General features: G+C 39.9%; 1 protein-coding gene across 1 annotated transcript in view; it reads left to right on the top strand.

Annotated features, from left to right (window-relative positions):
- Positions 1 to 25,821, top strand: part of LOC116573501 (adhesion G protein-coupled receptor E2-like) — a 37,891-nt gene that overhangs the window by 2,024 nt on the left and 10,046 nt on the right. Inside the window, 3 exon segments of the mRNA XM_032313655.1 lie at positions 7,782 to 7,928; positions 8,139 to 8,185; positions 8,785 to 8,962. Of these exon segments, the coding sequence (XP_032169546.1) occupies positions 7,782 to 7,928; positions 8,139 to 8,185; positions 8,785 to 8,962 (372 nt within the window).

Below are 25,821 nucleotides of genomic sequence, written 5' to 3'. Positions count from 1 at the left end.
TTAATTCCAGTATCATTAATATACAGTGTTTTATTCGTTTCCAGTGTACAATGTACTGATTCAACAATTCTCAGTGGTTCACAATTACTCAGGGCTCATGATGAGAACCATACTCTTAATACCCTTCACCTAAGGGGGTTTTCTTTTGGAGTGATAAAAATGTTTTGTAACTAGACAGAGGTGGTGGTTGCACAAAATTGTGAATGTAATAAATTTCAGTGAGTTGTTCACTTTAAAACAGTTGATATTTTTCTATATCTTTTTTTTATTTATTTTCAGCATAACAGTAGTCATTGTTTTTGCACCACACCCAGTGCTCCATGCAATCCGCGCCCTCTCTAATACCCACCACCTGGCTCCCCCAACCTTCCACCCCCGTCCCTTCAAAACCCTCAGGTTGTTTTTCAGAGTCCATAGTCTCTCATGGTTCACCTCTCTTTCCAATTTCCCTCAACTCCCTTCTCCTTTCCATCTCCCCTTGTCCTCCATGCTATTTGTTATGCTCCACAAATAAGTGAAACCATATGATACTTGACTCTCTCTGCTTGACTTATTTCACTCAGCATAATCTCTTCCAGTCCCGTCCATGTTGCTACAAAAGTTGGGTATTCGTCCTTTCTGATGGAGGCATAATACTCTATAGTGTATATGGACCACATCTTCCTTATCCATTCGTCCATTGGAGGGCATCTTGGTTCTTTCCACAGTTTGGTGACCATGGCCATTGCTGCTATAAACATTGGGGTACAGATGGCCCTTCTTTTCACGACATCTATATCTTTGGAGTAAATACCCAGTAGTGCAATTCCAGGGTCATAGGGAAGCTCTATTTTTAATTTCTTGAGGAATCTCCACACTGTTCTCCAATGTGGCTGCACCAACTTGCATTCCCACCAACAGTGGAAGAGGGTTCCCCTTTCTCCACATCCCCTCCAACACACGTTGTCTTGCTAATTTTTGCCATTCTAACTGGTGTAAGGTGATATCTCAATGTGGTTTTAATTTGAATCTCTCTGATGGCTATTGATGATGAACATTTTTTCATGTGTCTGATAGCCATTTGTATGTCTTCATTAGAGAAGTGTCTGTTCATATCTTCTGCCCATTTTTTGATATGATTGTCTGTTTTGTGTGTGTTGAGTTTGAGGACTTCTTTATAGATCCTAGATATCAACCTTTTGTCTGTACTGTCATTTGCAAATATCTTCTCCCATTCCATGGGTTGCCTCTTTGTTTTTTGACTGCTTCCTTTGCTGTTCAGAAGCATTTGATCTTGATGAAGTCCCAAAAATTCATTTTCGCTTTTGTTTCCTTTGCCTTTGGAGACATATCTTGAAAGAAGTTGCTGTGGCTGATATCAAAGAGATTACTGCATATATTCTCCTCTAGGGTTCTGATGGATTCCTGTCTCACATTGAGGTCTTTTATCCATTTTGAGTTTATCTTTGTGTACAGTGTAAGAGAATGTTCACGTTTCATTCTTCTACATATAGCTGTCCAGTTTTCCCAGCACCATTTATTGAAGAGACTGTCTTTTTTCCACTGTATATTTTTTCCTGTTTTGTCGAAGATTCTATATCCTTTTCTTATTTAAATTCAATTAGCCAACCCATAGTACATCATTAGTTTCAGATATAGTGTTCTTTTGTATGTGAATGCTTACCTCAATAAAAAATACATAAATGATAAATTAAAACATGTAAAATACTTAGAACAGTGTGTTGCACTTGATAAGAAACCAATACATTTCACTTATGTTGTTAATGGTCATTACTTGGTCAAAGACAGAGGTAGCATGTTGAAGGAGGCAGTCAGAGAAGGCCGGGCAGCCATCAGAGATTTGGAACGTTCTACCAACCCTAGAATTAACTTGCTGGAAACTCCCATAATCTCAGTTCCTTCATCCAAAAATAACCACAAGCAACCTCATGCCAGGATGGTCATTTGCCATTTCTAAAACCCTATTTCCAAAGTTAAAATTAATTTAAACCACCTAACAATCAGAAAAGTGGATATTGCTATTACCCATGATTTATAGATAAGAGAACTGAGACTTTAAGAGGTGGTTTGCTCACACTCACAACTGGTCATATGGCTGGAATATGGTTAGGGAAAATCTGAAATCCACCAATCTCTGAAACAATCACTGTCCCTGAAGAAATTCAGATCAGCCCCTTGAGAAAGTCAATGTTGGTGCCATATTGTAAATGGGGAAACTGAGCCTGGAGAGGGGAAGCCATTTGTCCAAAGTCACACAGCTAGGAGATGGAAGACTCTGGACCCATGGTTCAAACTGTAACATTCTGATGTCTGTCCAGGTGGCCATGAGTTGGATAAAATATGAAATATTCCTACCATGGAATATCTACAGGCATTAAAACTGTTTTTTTATTTTGATGTGGAAACATTGTCATAAAATATTTAAAGTCTTGGGAGAATTTGTATGTATCAAAAGGTGTGAAAAAAAATTTAAAGTTGCCATCTGATGCCATGGAAAATTGATGAAAAAATAGTAGTGTTGTCTTCATAACTGGTAATGCTGGGTGACAAGTACATGTGGAGTTATTATACTGCTCTCTGTTATTAAAAAAAAACTATTGCAACCCCAGTGGTTGGATATTTATGTATTCCTTGCATTTTCTGATTTCCTAATTTTCAACTGTAAACACATAATTTCATTTGAAAGAAAACGCAAGGGGTAAAATCATTGAATCTGGTTGCTACTGATCCTACCAGAATTTGGGGTGATCTTAGCAGTTGCCATTTATGTTCCAGATGTCAATGAGTGTGGCCCACCTCTATACATATCTTGTGGAGGTTTTGCACATTGTCACAATGTCGAGGGGAGTCACTACTGTGAATGTGCTTCTGGGCATGAGCTCCTTTCTGGGGCACCAAATTCCAAAGCGAGAAGGAGAACACTTGTCAAAGGAAGTAGCTTCCCATGTCACACATTTCTCCCACTCCCACAACCAACCTCATGCTGTCAATTCTGAAGACTGTCTTGGAACCATTATCCCTTATGTTTGAGAGTCCAAGAGAGAACATCCTTGATCAGGAGCTCATTCCTCCAATTTTTTGTTCTTGTTTAGACTTAGAATGCCATGCTAAGGTATATCTAGAGAATAATTTACTGCAACATCATATGCAATAGTTAAAGATTGGAAACAGATGATTTCCATTTATGGAAAATGATTTAACATACTATGGTACCATTATACAATTATGAGCTTCAGAGCCTTTTTTTTTTAATTTTCTTTTTCAGTGTTCCAAGAGTCATTGTTTATGCAACACACCCAGTGCTCTATGCAATATGTGCCCTCCTTAATACCCACCACCAGCTTCATCCATCCCACCACCCCTCTCCCTTCCAAAACACTCAGTTTTCTTCTCAGAGTCCACAGTCTCTCATGCTTCATCACCCCTCCGATTTCCCCCAATTTACTTTTCAGAACCTTTTTATCAACTTGTTTTTCTCTTTGATGGACAGTTCTATGAATTTTTAAAGATTTTTATTTTTAAGTAATCTCTGCACCCAAAGTGGGATTCAAATGTACAACCTCAAGATCAAGAATCATGTGTTCTTCCAACTCAGCCAGACAGGTATCCCAAAGAGTTCTATGAATTTTCACACATGTACAGATTTGGATTACCACCATTACATTCAGGATCCAGACTCATTACTTCCATTATCTTGAAACACTCCTTCCTTTTGTTCCTTTATAGTCACTTCACCCCTCTGCCCTGGCAGCCCCTAACCTACAGATGCTTTCTTTCACCTGTAGCATTGTCTCCTGAAAATTTTATATGGATGGAATAATACAATACGTAGCCTTTTGAGTCAGATTCCTTCCACTCAGTGTAACATTTTTTAGTTTCATCCATGTTGTTTTGGGTATCAATAGTTTATCCCTTTTTTCCTCCATTTTTGACATTTTTATTTTCCAGAAAGAAAATTGTCTACAGTTAGCTTGGCTTTACAATGACTGCTTTCTTCTATTTATCTGAATCTTGGGTTTGGTTAATAGTACAATTACATAAAGTTATTTCCCCTATGTGGACTGCAAAATTCTAATATGTTGCTAGATACACACATCACATTAACCCACAGACCATTGTTTTAGAGAGAAGGATATAGTAACCCTCATTTCTGGCTGTTTGGTATAATCATCCTGTATTTTTAATAATAGAGATGCCTGGACCATGCCTACCTGAGATATACTGAATCATGCCCAGACATGGAGCCCCGTATGTTTATTTCTTTAAAGTTCCAATGATAATTTTAGTTTATTCATTGTTATTGCTAAGTAATATTCCATCACACAGCTGTACCACAGTTAGTTTATTCATTCATCCATTGAGAGAACGTTGGATTGTTTCCAGTTTGGAGTGATTAAGAATTGAGCTAAATGACCAAACTATGGAAAGAGACTAGATGTTGATCAATAGATGGATGGATAAAGAAAATGTGATATATATATATATATATATATATATATATATATATATACACACACAGACACACACACACACACACATATATATATATATACACACAATTGAATACTATGCAGTCATCAAAAGAATGAAATCTTGCCATTTGCAAAGACATGGATGAAACTAGAGGGATTACGATAAGTGAAATAAGTCAATAAGAGAAAGACAATTATTATATGATCTCACTGATATGAGAAATTTGAGAAGAAAGACAGAGTATCATAGGGGAAATGAGGGAAAATGAAACAAGATGAAACCAGAGAGGGAGATAAACCATAAGAGACTCTTAATCTCAGGAAACAAACTGAGGGTTGCTGGAGGGGAGGAGGGTGGGAGGGATGTGGTGGCTGGGGTATGGACACTGAGAATTGTATGTGCTATGGTGAGCGCTATGAATTGTGTAAAACTGATGAATCACAGACCTGTACCCTTGAAATAAATAATATATTATGTTAATTAAAAAATAAATATGAAAGAAAGAAAGATGAAAGAAAGAAAGAAAGAAAGAAAGAAAGAAAGAAAGAAAGAAAGAAAGAGAGAGAGAAAGAAAGAAAGAAAGAGCTAAGTGAGATATCTCTTGATGGATTAAATTAGATTGCTTTCCAATTTGTTTTAAAAAAAAAGCATGCTGTGCATGGTACCTATAGTATGCCAATGGCTCTTTCTTCTTCCTTATCTTCCTTTTTTATTAATCTCATGCATGTTTCTATAAGTTTATTTTAATCTTAAAACTTTTCAAGTATTAGTCCAAAAAGTAAATACTACTTTTTAATAGTATTTAGACAATAATTTCATCATAAGCATAATTTGATTGCCTAACACTGCTCTGAGCACTATGACAGGCACTATTACTCCAACACTAAACAATGCATAGGCTCTGTCTCCTGGAGATTTTACTCCAGTAGACAGACAGACCTGTAGGCAAATGCAGTATAAACCAAATGTTTGTGAAAAGTAATAGTCACTCTTCACAAACCATCAACTTCATGGGTGAAAATGTCTTTCTCATCACTGTACCCCAGTGCCTAGCACAAAGAAGGCACACTGTAAATATGCATAAATGAATAACTGGAAGGAGCTGTGCCACAGTGATCAGAGCTGTGGTCACACTTTGGCGCTCACAGTTGGCCTTGATTTTGACCTAGTTTTTACAGTCTCTGGTCTTGGCTTCCTCATCTCTAATTCAGGGGCAATAATACCTGAGATTAAGAGATTAAGTTTTTATTTAAACTTGAATATTAAGTTGTTTATCTTATAAAGCTAAGTGCAATTCACTTTTAAGAAAAGCCTCACAGACTTAAATTACTTGAGGACTTTTTAATCCATTATTCATTTCCAACACTAACCATTTTTTTTACATAGTTGTTTGACCAATGTTTGAGAGTATTCAAATGGCTAAGAGACAAGGGGTAAATGTTTAGTAACCACAAAAATAAAAGTAAAATATTAAATCTTTCAACATTGACAAATGTGATATCAATGTATTTGCTTTGGGACTGGCTCACTGTTTCGAAGATTTTATTTAAGAGAGAGAAAAAAAATCATGTGTGAGTGAGATGAGGGGAAGAGGGAGGAGAAGCAGATTCCACCTGAGCAGGGAGTCCAACATGGGGCTCAATCCCAGGACCCTGAGATCAAAACCTGAGCCAAAGTCAGATGCTTAACCAACTGAGCCACCCATGTGCTAAAATGGGTTCATGTTAAATGTAAATCTTATTGGGAACATGATGCTGTTTATAAGCTACTTACCATCCCTAAAGAAGACAAATTTCTGATCTTAAGTTAAGAGAAGCATCTCCTACCTCACTGTCTAGGTTACAAACAGAAACAAACTATAGCAAGTATAGTCTAAACTCCACTCTCTTGGTTTGTAAGTCAATAAAAGAGTATCACATTTCTCTTCTAATTAGAAAATAAGGAAAGATAACTTGGGAGGCAAGTGGATGTGAAAACACCCACACTTATTCAGTGCTGTGACCACAATCACACTCCTTCCTCATTTTTCACTGGCAAACTGCTCAGAGGAGGAACTTCCTTTGGGTGGAGAGATAGCAGGGATGCTGGAGACATTCTGGGTCAAAAAGAAGTTCCCCCTGGGTGTGGCACTTAGAATAGACCTACCACCTCCCCCCACAGGCTATAGGCATTACAGAGGGCTATGTGAGCCCCAATCCCTAAAGGGTAGAGCTGTGGCTGGAGCCATAGAAAATTGACAGGTGTCATTAAGCAATGAGGTTAGAGGTTTTGTGAGCTGGCTAAGCAGCTCTCCAGATTATCCATCACATTCTTGCAGCAACGTGAGGGGCTGATACCAACACTACTTGGCTGGAAGTTGGCTGGATTCCCAGGCTCCTAAGTGGACCACTGTATTAGTTTCCTATAGCTGATATGACAAACTTAATAGCTTAAAACAGTATAAATATATTCCCTTACAGTGTTGAAGGTAAGAAGTTTTAAATGTTTCCTTCTAGAGGCGTGAAGAGAGAATTTGTTTCCTTGCCTTTGCTGGCTTCTAGAAGCTGCCGGCCTTCCTTGGTACAGGGCTCCTTTCTCCATTTTCAAAGCCAACATCATATGTATCATCTCCTTTCTTCTCTGATCGTCCCTTTTATAAGAACCTTCGTGATTATATTAGATACACCCACATCATCAAAATATTCCCCCAACAAAATTCTTAATCACCAAGTTCAAACGCTAACATAATCACAGGCTCCAGGCATAAGGACTTGAACATCTTTGAAAGGGCCATTATTTTGTCTACCATATTCACCATCCACCAAGCAGCTCTGACCTGAAATACCATACACTCACACATATATACAGAGTTCTCATCTTGCCAACTTTCCTTGAATGTAGCGGCCAGCCAGCTCTTCATGTGAAGGGCCTCATAGTAAGTAACTTCAGTTTTGTGGGCCAGAAGGTCCCTGTCACAGCTACTCAATTCTGCCATTATAGTATTAAAGCAGACATAGACAACACATAAATGAATAGGAGTGACTGCATTCCAGTACAATTCTCTCTATGGTTAATAAAATTTGAATTTCATGTAATTCCCATATGTAGAAACAGGCAACAGCTGGGTTTGGCTGTGGGCCATAGTTTGCCAATCCCTTCTCTGAGGTGGTTGATGAGTTGGGAGTGCTGCCACCAGATGGTGTCCATCCATTTCAGCTATGATGGACTCCTAATACTGATGAAGGTAGAGGATGGTAAGGCTGGATTTAATGAGAAGAGAAAAGGCCTGAGCTGAGATAGTGGACTGATCCTCCCTTTTATGTCTTTAGATGTGGATGAGTGTATCTCTGGAAAACACCAACGCCACAACTCGACCCATTGCATCAATGTGAAGGGAAGCTATAGATGCTACTGTCACCATGACTGGATGGCCAGGTCCAAGCCTCTGCATGGCCTGGAGCTCACCATCTGTGAAGGTATATACTCCTGACACACATACATATGTGCACACTTAAGTATAACCTGCATGTGCATGTGTGTGCACATATACTCTTACACATGAACATGTGTAATGCACACGTGCATTCACAACACAAAAAGCAAGCACATACATGCATTCAGCATGTACACACACACACACACACACACACACACACAAGCAGTGCTTCTGCCTCTTTTCCCTGCAGAGGTCCCCTTCTCCTCATGGACATCACCTTCTGGAGTCACCAGCCAGGTGAGTGAAATTTCAGGAGAAGACCAGAAGCAGAAAGATGTTCACCAACCATCTTGTGTCCACCCTCTTCAGGCTCTCTGACTCACGCCCATATCCCCTTTCCCCATAGTCTCTCCCACTTCTTTGACAAAGTCCAGCAGTTATCCCCAGACTTCAAACCAGCCTTGGCCAAGAACAACATCCAGGTAAAATTGGAACCAAGAAAGAGGCAAGATATGAGAATCCCATAGAGATCTTTAGTAGGAGTGGAGAAAAGTCCTCATGTAGTGGGCACAGCAACTAGTCCCTCAACCATGGTGGTGAGAAGACTAGAGCACTCAGCTATCTCAGCTATCAATTTTAAAGACAACCAGGTGCACTAATGTATTTATCTATTTCCCTATTGCTCGTTCTGGGCTTCAGGGTTGTGTCAATCTTGGACTTTTTGACCTGAGTTGACCTCTAAGTAGCTGAGACCTAAGCATCAAGAACCATTCTGGAAATTTTATTCAGTGCCAAATACCCAGTCTTTAGGGTCTGTTCTCTAGGACTGAATGGCCAGGACTTTGTGAAACCCCTTTGATCTATTGCCCACTGGCTCTGTGTCTGCATCCCCCCAGGACCTCATGAAGGAAGTAATTGAGCTGCTGGATACCCCAGGGGACCTGAAGACCCTGCCTCCCTCAAAGCAGCACTGTGTGGACACTCATCTGCTCGTTGGCCTGGAGGATGTCCTAAGAGTGCTAAGCAAGTTCCTGCCCAATGGGCCGTTGACTGTGTGTGCTCCTGCAGGCACAGGTAAATACCCAAGTCTGCATCAGTCTCCTGATCTCCCTGTACACCTTCTCACTCCTTCTTCCTAGACACTGCCCCACTGGAGCCAACTGACCACACTCACATTACAGTATTTTATTTAAAATAACTCATATTGAGAGTCTGTGGACTCTGAGAAAAGAAAACTGAGGGTTTTGAAGGGGAGAAGGGTGGGGGGTTGGGAGGACCTAGGGGTGAGTATTAATGAGGACACATATTGCATGGAGCACTGGGTGTGGTGCATAAACAATGAATCTTGGAACACTGAAAAAATAAAATAAAAGTTAAAAAAATTAAAGATGTTAGCAACTTTTCTGAAAACTAGCTAAATAAAATCAAGTGCAAGGCTAATAAAAAAAGAATTTATATTAATTTTTCTTAGATTGTTTTTTATTTCTTATTTATTTTCAGCAAAACAGTATTCATTATTTTTGCACCACACCCAGAGCTCCATGCAATCCGTGTCCTCTATAATACCCACCACCTAATACCCCGACCTCCCACCACCCGCCCCTTCAAAACCCTCAGATTGTTTTTCAGAGTCCATAGTCTTGCATGGTTCACCTCTGCTTCCAATATCCCCCACTCCCTTCTCCTCTCTATCTCCCCATGTCCTCCATGCTAATTGTTATGCTCCACAAATAAGTGAAACCATATGATAATTGACTCTCTCTGCTTGACTTATTTCACTCAGCATAATCTCTTCCAGTCCCGTCCATGTTGCTACAAAAGTTGGGTATTCGTCCTTTCTGATGGAGGCATAATACTCCATAGTGTATATGGACCACATCTTCCTTATCCATTCATACGTTGAAGGGCATCTTGGTTCTTTCCACAGTTGGCGACCGTGGCCATTGCTGCTATAAACATTGGGGTACAGATGGCCCTTCTTTTCACTCCATCTGTATCTTTGGGGTAAATACCCAAGAATGCAATGGCAAGGTCATAGGGAAGCTCTATTTTTAATTTCTTGAGGAATATGCACACTGTTCTCCAAAGAGGCTGCACCAACTTGCATTCCCACCAGCAGTGTAAGAGGGTTCCCCTTTCTCCACATCCTCTCCAACACATGTTGTTTCCTGTCTTGCTAATTTTGGCCATTCTAAGTGATGTAAGATGATATCTCAATGTAGTTTTAATTTGAATCTCCCTGATGACTATTGTGATGTGATGATGAACATTTTTTCATGTGTCTGATAGCCATTTGTATGTCTTTATTGGAGAAGTGTCTGTCCATATCTTCTGCCCATTTTTTAATATGATAGTCTGTTTTGTGTGTGTTGAGTTTGAGGAGTTCATATAGATCCTGGATATCAACTTTTGTCTCTACTGTCGTTTGCAAATATCTTCTCCCATTCCGTGGGTTGCCTCTTTGTTTTCTTGACTGTTTCCTTTGCTGTGCAGAAGCTTTTGATTTTGATGATGTCCCAAAGGTTCATCTTCGCTTTCGTTTCCTTTGCCTTTGGAGACATATCTTGAAAGAAGTTGCTGTAGCTGATATCGAAGAGATTACTGCCTATGTTCTCCTCTAGGATTCTGATGGATTCCTGTCTCACATTGAGGTCTTTTATCCATTTTGAGTTTATCTTTGTGTACAGTGTAAGAGAATGGTCGAGTTTCATTCTTCTACATTAGCTGCCCAGTTTTCCCAGCACCATTTATTGAAGAGACTGTCTTTTTTCCACTGTATATTTTTTCCTGTTTTGTCGAAGATTAATTGACCATAGAGTTGAGGGTCCATATCTGGGCTCTCTACTCTGTTCCACTGGTCTATGTGTCTGTTTTTATGCCAGTACCATGCTGTCTTGGTGATCACAGCTTTGTAGTAAAGCTTGAAATCAGGTAACGTGATGCCCCCAGTTTTATTTTTTGTTTTTCAAAATTTCCTTAGTGATTCGGGGTCTCTTCTGATTCCATACAACTTTTAGGATTATTTGCTCCAGCTCTTTGAAAAATACCGGTGGAATTTTGATCGGAATGGCATTGAAAGTATAGATTGCTCTAGGCAGTATAGACATTTTAACAATGTTTATTCTTCCAATCCAAGAGCATGGAATGGTCTTCCACATTTTTGTGTCTTCTTCAATTCCTTTCATGAGTGTTCTGTAATTCCTTGAGTACAGATCCTTTACCTCTTTGGTTAGGTTTATTCCCAGGTATCTTATGGTTCTTGGTGCTATAGTAAATGGAATCGATTCTCTAATGTGCCTTTCTGTATTTTCATTGTTAGTGTATAAGAAAGCCACTGATATCTGCACATTGACTTTGTATCCTGCCACGTTGCTGAATTGCTGTATGAATTCTAGTAGTTTAGGGGTGGAGTATTTTGGGTTTTCCATATAAAGAATCATGTCATCTGCAAAGAGAGAGTCTTTGACTTCTTCATTACCAATTTGGATACCTTTTATTTCCCTTTGTTGTCTGATTGCTGTTGCTAGGACTTCTAATATGATGGTGAACAAGAGTGGTGAGAGTGGGCATCCTTGTTGTGTTCCTGATCTCAACGGGAAGGACGCAAGCTTTTTCCCATTGAGGATGATATTTGCTGTGGGTCTTTCATAGATAGATTTGATGAGGTTCCGGAATGTTCCCTCCATCCCTATACTTTGAAGCGTTTTAATCAGGAACGGATGCTGGATTTTGTCAAATGCTTTTTCCGCATCAATTGAGAGGACCATGTGGTTCCTCTCTCTTCTCTTATTAATTTGTTCTATCACATTGATTGATTTGTGAACGTTGAACCATCCTTGTAGCCCAGGGATGAATCCCACCTGGTCATAATGGATAACCTTTTTAATGTGCTGTTGGACCCTGTTTGCTAGGATCTTGTTCAGAATCTTAGCATCCATACTCATCAGTGATATTGGTCTGAAATTCTCCTTTTTGGTAGGGTCCTTGCCTGAGGATCAGGGTAATGCTGGCTTCATAGAAAGAGTCTGGAAGTTTTCCTTCTGCTTCTATTTTTTGAAACAGCTCCAGGAGAATAGGTCTTATTTCTTCTTTGAAAGTTTGGTAGAATTCCGCAGGGAATCCGTCAGGTCCTGAGCTCTTGTTTTTTGGGAGGTTTTTGATCACTGCTTCAATCTTGTTACTAGATATCGGTCTATTCAGGTTGTCAATTCCTTCCTGGTTCAATTTTGGGAGTTTATAGTTTTCCAGGAATGCATCCATTTCATCTAGGTTGCTAAGCTTATTGGCATATAACTGTTGATATTAACTTCTGATGATTGTTTCTACTTCCTTGGTGTCCGTTGTGATCTCTCCCTTTTCATTCATAATTTTATGAATTTGGGCATTCTCTCTTTCTTTTGCATTAGTGTGGCCAATGGCTTATCGATCTTATTGATTCTTTCAAAAAACCAGCTTCTAGTTTCATTGATACATTTTACTGCTTCTCTGGTTTCTACCTCATTGATCTCAGCTCTAATCTTGATGATTTCCCTTCTTATGTGTGGAGTTGGTTTAATTTGCTGTTGATTCTCCAGTTCTTTAAGGTGTAGAGACAGCTGCTGTGTTCTGATTTTTCAATTTTTTTGAGGGAGGCTTGGATGGCTATGTATTTCCTCCTTAGGACCGCCGTTGCTGTATCCCATAGGTTTTGGACTGAAGTATCTTCATTCTCATTGGTTTCCATGAATTGTTTCAGTTCTTCCTTGATCTCCTGGTTGATCCAAGCATTCTTAAGCAAGGTAGCCTTTAGCTTCCAGGTGTTTGAGTTCCTTCTGTACTTTTCCTTGTGATTGAGCTCTGTTTCAAAGCATTGTGATCTGAGAATATGCAGGGAATAATCTCAGTCTTTTGGTATCGGTTGAGTCCTGATTTGTGACCCAGTATGTGGTCTATTCTGGAGAAGGTTCCATGTGCACTTGAGAAGCATGAGTATTCTGTTGTTTTAGGGTGGAATGTTCTGTATGTATCTATGAGGTCCATCTGGTGCAATGTGTCATTCAATGCTCTTGTTTCTTTATTGATTTTCTGCTTCGATGATCTATTTCTGAGAGAGGCGTGTCAAGATCTCCTACGATTAGTGTATTCATATATATGAATCTTTATCTTGATTAACAGTTTTCTTATGTAGTTGGCTGCTCCCATATTGGGAGAATAGATATTTATAATTGTTAGATCATCTTGGTGGATAGTCCCTTTAAGGATTATGTAGTGTCCTTCTGTATCTCTGACTACAGTCTTTAGTTTAAAATCTAATTTATCTGATATGAGAATCGCTACCCCAGCCTTCTTTTGAGGCCCATTGGCATGAAAGATGCTTCTCCATCCCTTCACTTTCAGTCTGGGTGTATCTTTAGGTTCAAAATGGGTCTCTTGTAGACAACATATGGATGGGTCCTGTCATCTTATCCAATCTGCAACACTATGCCATTTTATGGGCGCATTTAGGCCATTCACATTGAGATTGATTATTGATAGATACGTTTTTATTGACATCAAGTTACCTTTGAAGTCTTTCTTTCTGTAGACTGTGTCTATATTTCTGTTCAATGCTATTCTTAGGATTTTTCCTCTTTTCTAGAACCCCCCTTAATATTTCCTGCAGTGTCGGCTTAGTGGTTGCTTAATCTTTTAAGCCTTGCTGGTCTGGAAACTCTTTATCTCTCCATTTATTTTGAATGTCAGTCTTGCTGGATAAAGTATTCTTGGCTGCATGTTCTTCTCATTTAGTGCCCTGAATATATCTCGCCAGCCTTTTCTGGCTTGCCAAGTCTCTGTGGACAGGTCTGACGTTATTCTGATGGGCTTTCCTCTGTAAGTAAGGAGGCTCTTTGCCCTGGCAGCTTTCAAGAGATTATACCTACAATTATAATTCCTCAATTTGACTATCAGGTGTCGTGATTTTTTTTTGGAATGTATAATCTTGGGTGGAGACCTTTCAGCCTCTAGTACATGAATGCTGGTTTCATTCACGAGATTGGGGAAAATTTTCATGAAGGACTTGTTCCACTCTATCTTCTAGACTTCTTTCTTTCTCCTCCCCTTCAGGGATTCCAATAATTCTGACGTTGGAATGCTTCGTGGCATCATTTATTTCCCTGATTCTGTTTTTGTGGTTTCTAAGCTGTTTGTTCCAGGCTTCCTGCTGATCCTTTCTCTCTATCTTTTTTCCTCCAGATCACTAATCTATCTTTTGTCTCAGTTACCCTAGCTTTGATAGAGTTTATTAGATTGGAACTCATTGAGAGCATTGTGAACCTCCTCCCTGGTAGCTTTAAGCTCCGCCCTAACATTGTGAACATCATCTCTCGTTGCTTTCAGCTCGGCCCTAATCAATTCCGTTTGGGCATCCATGGCTTTCTTCAACCTAGCTATTGCCTGGATAATTGTTAGCCTGAATTCTCTTTGCGACATATTGTCTATGTTGATAGCTGTTAGCTCTGTTGAAGAAGGTCCATCCTCTGTATTTTTCTTCTGTTGGGCATTCCTCCTCCTAGTCATTTTGGTGGGAGATGACTGAACAGATGTAGCTCCATGTATCAACCGTGGTGCAGTCAAGGTGCACTGTGGAACACTTCTGAGCAATCAGGATTCTCCACCCAAATGAGAGACAAAAGAAAAGAAAAAGAAGAAGAAAAACAAAGAGAGAGAGACAGGAAAGAAAGGGAAGATGAAAGAGAAGTTTCGGGCCAAATGGGCCCCAAGGTAAGATTTATGAAGTAGACATCCAAAAACAGACAAACAAAAAGACTGATACAAGTATATGACAAGAAAAAATTATATATATATATATATATATATATATATATATATATATATGCAAATAAAGGAAGAACTTCGTCAAAAAGAACCCCAAGTGTAAGATTTATATGCTATCAGGACAAATACAAAAACACAGAACACTGGTGGAAGAAAAAGATGGGAGAGTGGTTATAAATTCTCAGTGTGTGCGAGGAAGGTTGTTTTGATTCTTCCTGGATGTATCTTGATGTCTTTGTTAAAGGGTTCAACTTTCCTAAGATAAAGGGGGATTAAAAATTGGTTTACCTATAGGGTTAGTATTGATTGGGGAAAGGGGATTACTTTGAAGTTTAATTCTATATGAATATTGGAAGATAGAAATAAAAAGGAATAAACTAGACTAAACTAAACTAAAATTTTAGTATATGTGCTGCCGAAACGAGCACTAAACTAAACTAAAATTTAAAAAAAAAAAAAGGAATTCAAAAAATAGAAATGCAAAAGAAAAACATAAGTGTATGTATCAAAAAGTTCAGGTTAGAAGGGTATTATGGAATTTGATGTACTGGGCAGCTCACTGTGATGGTAAATAGGTTAAAAAAATTACCTATGTATTTAAAAAAATGAACCAGAATAGTGGGAAAGAGTAAAAAATAAAAGTTTTCCTATGAAGTAGTGGTTGTTTCTCTATTTTTTTTTTCTTTCTTGGTTTGTTTTCTGGGGGAGGGGCCTGCCACATGGGTTTTCAGTCAATGATGTTCCCTGAGTTAAGTCCTCCCTCCCCCCTCAAGGGGGTGGACTCTGAAGAAACTGGTTTTTTTTCAGGCTTTTGTTCTCTGGCAGTTTTTATGTTTGTTCACTTTTTTTTTTTCTCTCACTTTGACTGCTTTTGATGGTTTTTGTAGTTTTAGAGAAAAACGAACCGCACCCTGATCTCCCTCTCAGAGAGAAGCCTCAGTCTGGCTGCAGAGCCTAAATAAGTTCCCCCTTGGCCACTGGCAGAGCAGGTTCCAAGTCGCGGTCCCTGGGGATGCAGAATCTTTTGCTTGTATCCAAAGCCAAGGCAGTGGTGGCTGTCTGGGCAGCTCCAGACCACCAGAGAGTTTCCAAGCAATAATCACACTGAGATTTTCCCGCTGGCCTGGGCTGGGAGTGCCTGGTCTTTCTGGATCTAAGAGCGCCCGGCTTGCGCGCACCAATTTCAGGGGAGACTGTGGATCGCACGCCGGTCTCAGGCTCTGAGAACGGGGCGCAGGTCCGAAAGCACCATACTGGGCCTTCGGCGCATCTCTCTTGGGGGAGAGTTTGGTGCAGGTGTCTTAGGTTCTGAAACAATGGCGCATATCAAAGGGCACCGGCTGGGCCTTTGTACCTCTCTCAGGGGAGTATCTCAGGCTCTATAGCAGGGCTCCCGCTCGTTCTGCCGCCCAGCGTGGCTCCCATCCCCTCACAGGAAATGGACCCCACACGTTCTCGGCTGTGCTGGTGGCTTAGGGACCAAGACCTGGTTTCTCTGCCACATCTCTCTGCCTCAGCCCCAGGGGAGGCTGTCCTGGGATCGGGGACTTAAGCCCCTGTCCCTAGCTGCCCCGATTCCCACAATTTCCCCCCGCAATCCTTTGCTCTTTTGGAGTGCTTTCAACCAATCTCCAAGTTAATGCTGGTCCCCAGATGCAGGGCACTCTCACTCGTATTGGGGTATTACTTTCCAACCGGTCACCTCTGGTGGCTCCCTCCCCCTTTTGTTTATCTTCTGATATCAGTCCTCCGTTCCCACTCCTCTTTACCTGCCCACTGACGTCTTCTGGCCCTGTAGAGATCCAGACGTGTATAATTCTGATCTCAGGCTGATTTCATGGGTGATCAGAGTTCTTTGGTAGGTAATCAGCTACTTTGGGGTACAGGCACAAAAGGCGCCTCTTCCTACTACCCCGCCATCTTGTCCCCGCCCCCCCTCCTGTCTGTCATCCACTTTCAGCTTGTCTTTGTGTCTGGTGTAATAAACTGGTCCACATTCATTCTTCTGCATGTGGCTATCCAATTTTCCCAACACGGTTTGCGGAAGAGACTGTCCCTTTTCCACTGGATATTCTTTCCCACTTTTTTGAAAAATCAATTGACCATAGAGTTGAGGGTCCATTTCTAGATTCTCTATTCTTCAAATATTTTAAATAATCAGTGTATATTATATAATGTATAGTATTAGTCATGTACTAATTTACTAGTCATTAATCAATTAATAATGACTAACTTACTAATCATTAGTCAATTACTATGTATTAGTAAACATTAATTGAATCTCATATATTCCTATTAATAAAATATTCATTGTATTAATTGAGGGGGTTATTTTAAAATCCAGAAAACAAAATTGACATAAAGGCAGACAATGATTTGTGTAAATTCCTTCTCTATCCTAATTTTAAAATAAACAAATGGTCATTTGGATGGCAAAATAACTGTGACCAGAACTAAGATGCAAAAATCACTCCTGGTGTATAATCACTGTACTAAATATTTTTCACGTGTCAGCGCAAATCATTCCTGCAACAACCTGTGCAGTAGAAACTGGTATTGGACCATGTGACAGATAAGGAACTGAGGCAGAAGGAGATTAACTAACATGGCCAAGGTCACACAGCTGGTTGGTGGCAGAACTGGAGTCACATCCAGTCTGTTGCTCACACTATGTGCCTATCTTGATGACACAAGTGCTCAGCTGCATCAGCAAGCCCTGGCCATCTGGCGTCCCTGGGGAGTTAAGCATAAAGGTCAGCAAACTTTTTCCATAAATGGCCAGATAATCAATATTTCCAGCTTTGTGGGTCCTATGGTCTCTGTGGCAGCCACTCAGCTCTGTCCTCAGAGCGTAAACAAAACCAAAGACAGTTTGGGAGGGATGAGTGTGTGTTCCAGTAAAACCCACTTACAAGAGTAGACAGCAGCTGCTTTTTTTGCCAGCACCTACCTTTGAAACTTCACTTTGATGCTTCCTGGTGGGTCCATTTGACCCTCTCTGACACTTAACTATAGGAAACAGATGTAGGGCTGCTGGAGAGGAGATGTGTGGGAGTATGGGGTAATTAGATGATGGGCATTAAGGAGGGTACTTGAAGTAATGTGCACTGGGTGTTTTTTGAAACTGATGAATCACTAAATTCTACCACTACAACCACTAATAAAATATACACTATATTGAATTTAAATAAAAATTTTCAAATACAAACAAAACAAAAAAATTTCAGTTCCTTCAGGGAAACTTCCTCCAACTATTGGGATCTCCTATCCCCCAAGTATATTATGGATCCAGCTACATATCCTCAAAGATCTTCATACATGATCATAAAGTTCATCATCTTGATGTTGTTTATTTTCTAATTGTTGATTCTCCATCTTCATTGGTGTCTCCCTGAGTACTGAGAACACTCTAACCTAACCACATCTGGGACTTCAAAGCCAACTACAGATCCTGACACAGAGGTTACACTTCATATTTGTCCAAAATATATTTTTACCAATTTGATTCCTTTTTTATATTTTTTATACTTTAAATTTTTTTCAGTGTTCCAGAATTCATTGGTTTTTTTTTAGAAGTAGGGATTTTAGTTCAAGTCCCACAGACCTTGTTTATTCTTTTTTTTAATTTTTTAATTTTTTATTTTTTATAAATATATAATATATTTTTATCAACAGAGGTACAGGTCAGTGAATCGCCAGGTTTACACACTTCACAGCACTCACCATAGCACATACCCTCCCCAATGTCCATAACCCCACCCCCCTTCTCCCAACCCCCCTCCCCCCAGCAACCCTCAGTTTGTTTTGTGAGATTAACAGTCACTTATGGTTTGTCTCCCTCCCAATCCCATCTTGTTTCATTTATTCTTCTCCTACCCACTTAAGCACCCATGTTGCATCACCACTTCCTCATATCAGGGAGATCATATGATAGTTGTCTTTCTCTGCTTGACTTATTTCGCTAAGCATGATACGCTCTAGTTCCATCCATCTTGTCGCAAATGGCAAGATTTCATTTCTTTTGATGGCTGCATAGTATTCCATTGTGTATATATACCACATCTTCTTTGTCCATTCATCTGTTGATGGACATCTAGGTTCTTTCCAGGGTTTGGCTATTGTGGACATTGCTGCTATAAACATTCGGGTGCACATGCCCCTTCAGATCACTACATTTGTATATTTAAGGTAAATACCCAGTAGTGCAATTACTGTGTCATAGGGAAGCTCTATTTTCAACATTTTGAGGAACCTCCATGCTGTTTTCCAGAGTGGTTGCACCAGCTTGCAATCCCACCGACAGTGTATGAGGGTTCCCCTTTCTCCGCATCCTCGCCAGCATCTGTCATTTCCTGACTTGTTGATTTTAGCCATTCTGACTGGTGTGAGGTGATATCTCATTGTGGTTTTGATTTGTATTTCCCTGATGCCGAGTGATATGGAACACTTTTTCATGTGTCTGTTGGCCATCTGGATGTCTTCTTTGCAGAAATGTCTGTTCATGTCCTCTGCCCATTACTTGATTGGATTATTTGTTCTTTGGGTGTTGAATTTGATAAGTTCTTTATAGATTTTGGACACTATTCTTTTATCTGATATGTCATTTGAAAATATCTTCTCCCATTCTGTCAGCTGTCTTTTGGTTTTGTTAACTGTTTCCTTTGCTGTGCAAAAGCTTTTGATCTTGATAAAATCCCAATAGTTCATTTTTGCCCTTACTTCCCTTGCCTTTGGCGATGTTCCTAGGAAGATGTTGCTGCGGCTGAGGTCGAAGAGGCTGCTGCCTGTGTTCTCCTCAAGGATTTTGATGGATTCCTTTCTCACATTGAGGTCCTTCATCCATTTTGAGTCTATTTTTGTGTGTGGTATAAGGAAATGGTCCAATTTCATTTTTCTGCATGTGACTGTCCAATTTTCCCAACACCATTTATTGAAGAGGTTGTCTTTTTTCCATTGGCCATTCTTTCCTGCTTTGTCGAAGATTAGTTGACCATAGAGTTGAGGGTCTATTTCTGGGCTCTCTATTCTCTTCCATTAATATATGTGTCTGTTTTTGTGCCGGTACAATGCTGTCTTGATGATGACAGCTTTGTAATAGAGCTTGAAGTCCGGAATTATGATGCCACCAACTTTGGATTTCTTTTTCAATATTCCTTTGGCTATTCGAGGTCATTTCTGGTTCCATATAAATTTTAGAATTATTTGTTCCATTTCTTTGAAAAAGATGGGTGGTACTTTGATAGGAATTGCATTAAATGTGTAGATTGCTTTAGGTAGCATAGACATTTTCACAATATTTATTCTTCCAATCCAGGAGCATGGAACATTTTTCCATTTCTTTGTGTCTTCCTCAATTTCTTTCATGAGTACTTTATAGTTTTCTGAGTATAGATTCTTAGCCTCTTTGGCTAGGTTTATTCCTAGGTATCTTATGGTTTTGGATGCAATTGTAAATGGGATGGACTCCTTAATTTCTCTTTCTTCTGTCCTGTTGTTAGTGTAGAGAAATGCAACTGATTTCTGTGCATTGATTTTATATCCTGACACTTTACTGAATTCCTGTACAAGTTCTAGCAGTTTTGGAGTGGAGTCTTTTGGGTTTTCCACATATAGTATCATATCATCTGTGAAGAGTGATAGTTTGACTTCTTCTTTGCCGATTTGGATGCCTTTCATTTCCTTTTGTTGTCTGATTGCTGAGGTTAGGACTTCTAGTACTATGTTGAATAGCAGTGGTGATAATGGACATCCCTGCTGTGTTCCTGACCTTAGCGGAAAAGCTTTCAGTTTTTCTCCATTGAGAATGATATTTAAAGTGGGTTTTTCATAGATGGCTTTGATAATATTGAAGTATGTATCCTCTATCCTTACACTTTTAAGAGTTTTGATCAGGAAGGGATGCTGTACTTTGTCAAATGCTTTTTCAGCATCTATTGAGAGTATCATATGGTTCTTTTTCTTTCTTTTATTGATGTGTTGTATCACATTGACTGATTTGCGGATGTTGAACCAATCTTGCAGCCCTGGAATAAATCCCACTTGGTCGTGGTGAATGATCCTTTTAATGTACTGTTGAATCCTATTGGCTAGTATTTTGGTGAGAATTTTTGCATCTGTGTTCATCAAGGATATTGGTCTATAGCTCTGTTTTTGGATAGGATCCTTGTCTGGTTTGGGGATCAAGGTGATGCTAGCCTCATAAAATGAGTTTGGAAGTTTTCCTTCCATTTCTATTTTTTGGAACAGTTTCAGGAGAATAGGAATTAGTTTTTCTTTAAATGTTTGGTAGAATTCCCCTGGGAAGCCATCTGGCCCTGGGCTTTTGTTTGTTTGGAGACTTTTAATGACTGTTTCAATCTCCTTACTGGTTATGGGTCTGTTCAGGCTTTCTATTTCTTCCTGGTTCAGTTGTGGTAGTTTATGTGTTTCTAGGAATGCATCCATTTCTTCCAGATTGTCAAATTTGTTGGCGTAGAGTTGCTCATAGTATGGTCTTATAATTGTTTGTATATCTTTGGTGTTAGTTGTAATCTCTCCTCTTTCTTTTTTTTTTTTTTTTTTAAAGATTTTATTTATTTATTTGACAGAGAGAAATCACAAGTAGATGGAGAGGCAGGCAGAGAGAGAGGAAGGGAAGCAGGCCCCCTGCTGAGCAGAGAGCCCGATGTGGGACTCGATCCCAGGACCCTGGAATCATGACCTGAGCTGAAGGCAGCGGCTTAACCCACTGAGCCACCCAGGCGTCCCTCTCCTCTTTCATTCATGATTTTATTTATTTGGGTCCTTTCTCTTTTCTTTTTGTTAAGTCTGACCAGGGGGTTATCAATTTTATTAATTCTTTCAAAGAACCAGCTCCTAGTTTCGTTGATTTGTCCTATTGTTTTTCTGCTTTCTATTTCATTGATTTCTGCTCTGGTTTTTATGATTTCTCTTCTCCTGCTGGGCTTAGGGTTTCTTTCTTGTTCTTTCTCCAGCTCCTTTAGGTGTAGGGTTAGGTTGTGTACCTGAGACCTTTCTTATTTCTTGAGAAAGGCTTGTACCACTATATATTTTCCTCGCAGGACTGCCTTTGTCGTGTCCCACAGATTTTGAACCGTTGTATTTTCATTATCATTTGTTTCCATGATTTTTTTCAATTCTTCTTTAATTTCCCGGTTGACCCATTCATTCTTTAGAAGGATGCTGTTTAGTCTCCAGGTATTTGGGTTCTTTCCAAACTTCCTCTTGTGGTTGAGTTCTAGCTTCATAGCATTGTGGTCTGAAAATATGCAGGGAATGATCCCAATCTTTTGATACCGGTTGAGTCCTGATTTAGGACCAAGGATGTGATCTATTCTGGAGAATGTTCCATGTGTACTAGAGAAGAATGTGTATTCTGTTGCTTTGGGATGAAATGTTCTGAATATATCTGTGATATCCATCTGGTCCAGTGTGTCGTTTAAGGCCTTTATTTCCTTGTTGATCTTTTGCTTGGATGATCTGTCCTTGTCAGTGAGGGGAGTGTTAAAGTCCCCTACTATTATTGTATTATTGTTAATGTGTTTCTTTGATTTTTTATTAATTGGTTTATATAGTTGGCTGCTCCCACGTTGGGGGCATAGATATTTAAAATTGTTAGATCTTCTTGTTGGACAGACCCTTTGAGTATAATATAGCGTCCTTCCTCATCTCTTATTATAGTCTTTGGCTTAAAATCTAATTTATCTGATATAAAGATTGCCACTCCTGCTTTCTTCTGATGTCCATTAGCATGGTAAATTCTTTTCCACCCCTCACTTTAAATCTGGAGGTGTCCTCGGGCTTAAAATGAGTTTCTTGGAGGCAACATATAGATGGGTTTTTGTTTTGTTTTGTTTTTTATCCATTCTGATACCCTGTGTCTTTTGATTGGGGCATTTAGCCCATTAACATTCAGGGTAACTATTGAGAGATATGAATTTAGTGCCATTGTATTGCCGGTAAGGTGACTGTTATTGTATATGGTCTCTGTTTCTTTCTGATCTACCACTTGTAGGCTCTCTCTTTGCTTAGAGGATCCCTTTCAATATTTCCTATAGAGCTGGTTTGGTGTTAGCAAATTCTTTCAATTTTTGTTTGTCCTGGAAGCTTTTAATCTCTCCTTCTATTTTCAATGATAGCCTAGCTGGATATAGTATTCTTGGCTGCATGTTTTTCTCGTTTAGTGCTCTGAATATATCATTCCAGCTCTTTCTGGCCTGCCAGGTCTCTGTGGATAAGTCCACTGCCAACCTAATATTTTGACCATTGTATGTTACAGACTTCTTTTCCTGGGCTGCTTTCAAGATTTTCTCTTTGTCACTAAGACTTGTAAATTTTACTATTAGGTGATGGGGTGTGGGCCTATTCTTATTGATTTTGAGGGGCGTTCTCTGGACCTCCTGAATTTTGATGCTTGTTCCCTTTGCCATATTGGGGAAATTCTCTCCAATAATTCTCTCCAGTATACCTTCTGCTCCCCTCTCTCTTTCTTCTTGTTTTGGAATCCCAATTATTCTAATGTTGTTTCGTCTTATGGTGTCACTTATCTCTAGAATTCTCCCCTCATGGTCCAGTAGCTGTTTGTCCCTCTTTTGCTCAGCTTCTTTATTCTCTGTCATTTGGTCTTCTATATCGCTAATTCTTTCTTCTGCTTCATTTATCCTAACAGTGAGAGCCTCCATTTTTGATTGCGCCTCATTAATAGCTTTTTTTATTTCAACTTGGTTAGATTTTAGTTCTTTTATTTCTCCAGAAAGGGCTTTTATATCTCCCGAGAGGGTTTCTCTAATATCTTCCATGCCTTTTTCGAGTCTGGCTAGAACCTTGAGAATTGTCATTCTGAACTGTAGATCTGACATATTACCAATGTCTGTATCGATTAGGTCCCTAGCCTTCGGTACTGCCTCTTCTTTTTTTTGTGGTAAATTTTTCTGCCTTGTCATTTTGTCCAGATAAGAGTATATGAAGGAGCAAGTAAAATTCTAAAAGGGTGGCAACAACCCCAGGAAAATATGCTTTAACCAAATCAGAATAGATCCCAAATCGTGAAGGGGGAGAAAGGGGATAAAAAGAGGTTCAGAAAGAAAGAAAGAAAAAGAAAAAAAAAAGAAAAGAAAAGAATTTTAAAAAGAAAACAAATAAAGAAAAGTATAAAAAAGGAAAAATATATATATTAGATAAACTAGTTTAAAAACATTAAAAAAGAAAAGGGTAAAACTTTAAAAAATTTAGCAGAAGAAGAGAAAAAAATGAAAAAGAAAAAATTATTAAATTAACTGCAAGACTAAAAAATCACAGGGAAAAAGCCATGAGTTCCGTGCTTTGCTTTCTCCTCCTCTGGAATTCTGCTGCTCTCCTTGGTATTGAAACTGTACTCCTTGGTAGGTAAACTTGGTCTTGGCTGGATTTCTTGTTGATCTTCTGGGGGAGGGGCCTGTTGTAGTGATTCTCAAGTGTCTTTGCCTCAGGCGGAATTGCACCGCCCTTACCAGGGGCCGGGCTGAGTAACCCACTTGGGTTTGCTTTCAGAAGCTTTTGTTCCCTGAGCATTTTCCGTAGATTCCGCAGGACTGGAATACAAATGGCGGCCTCCTGGTCTCCATCCCAGAGGAGCCATGAGCCCGGGGCCCCATTCCTCAGTGCACCCTCAGGTAACAGCGCCCAGTAACTCCCGTCTGCCTGACCTCTGGCCGCGCTCTGAGCTCATCGAGCCTGCGAAGTGTTCAAGGTAACCCCGAGCTGTGAGCTTACTGTTGGCTCTGTCTCTATAGCCGGCTTCCCCGTTCAATACCTGCAAGCTCTGTGACACTCAGACACCCCCCGATCCTTCTGTGACCCTGCAGGACCTGAGGCCACACTGGCCCCGCGTGGTCTTTGCCCGGTTTAGCCTCTGGAGTGATGTCCCTCAGCGGAACAGACTTTAAAAGTCCTGATTTTATGCTCCATTGCTCTGCCGCTTGCCAGGAGCTGGCCCCTCCCCCCGGGGTCTATCTTCCCGTCGCTTTGGATTCACTTCTCTGCCAGTCCTACCTTTCAGAAAGTGGTTGTTTTTCTGTTTCTAGAATTGCGTCCCTTCTCTTTTCTGTTTCTAGAATTGCTGCTCTTCTTCTCTTCTCTTCTCTGCCGATGGATTTGCAGGTTTTTGAAATCTTTAGATAAGCTATCTAGCTAATCTCCTGCTAACTGAAGTAGTCTCAGCCTGCTACTTCTCCGCCATCTTGACTCCTCGACCCAGAATTCATTGTTTATGCACCACACCCAGTGCTCCCTGCAATACCTGCCCTCCATAATACCCACCACTAGGCTCAGCCAACCTCCCACCTCTCTTCTCTCCAAAACCCTCAGTTTGTTTCTCAGAGCCCACATTCTCTCATGTTCATTTCCCTCTCTAATTTCCCCCAACTCACTTCTCCTCTCCTTCCCCCATGTCTTCCATGTTATTCCTTATGCTCCACAAATAAGTGAAACCATATAATTGACTACCTCTGCTTGAGTTATCTCACTCAACATAATCTCCTCCAGTCTTATCCATGTTGATACAAAAGTTGGGTATTCATCCTTTCTGATGTATACATAGTATACATGGACCATATCTTCTTTATCCAATCATCCTTTGAAGGGCACTTTGGTTCTTTCCACAGTTTGGCGACTGTGGACATTGCTGCTCTGAACATTGGGGTACAGATGGACCTTATTTTCACTACATCTGTATCTTTGGGATAAATATCTAATAGTGCAACTGCAGGAAAAATCCACTTATTTCTGCCAACATTTTTAAGTATGTTCAGCTTATTCCATGTGAACCATTCTGTAGTAAAGTTGTTTTTAAGAAACATAAATTCCTTTCAAGGAGCTCTTTTAAGTCTTGGTCTTTAGAAATGCTGGCAAAAATTCATTTATTTCTTATGTCAAGCAGAGAGAGTCAATTAATGTGTGGTTTTGCTTATTTGTGGAGCATAAGGAGTAACACAAAGGATATGAGGAGATGGAGAGGAGAAGGGAGTTGGGGGAAATTGGAGGGGGAGATAACCATGAGAGACTATGGACTCTGAGAAACAATCTGAGGGTTTTAGAAAGAAGAGAGGTGGGAGGTTTGCTGAGCCTGGTGATGGGTATTAGGGAGGGCAGGTATTGCATGG

This window comes from Mustela erminea, chromosome 1 (assembly GCF_009829155.1).
Source record: "Mustela erminea isolate mMusErm1 chromosome 1, mMusErm1.Pri, whole genome shotgun sequence".
Taxonomy (NCBI): Eukaryota; Metazoa; Chordata; class Mammalia; order Carnivora; family Mustelidae; genus Mustela; species Mustela erminea.
This window is presented reverse-complemented; position numbering and strand designations above follow the sequence as displayed.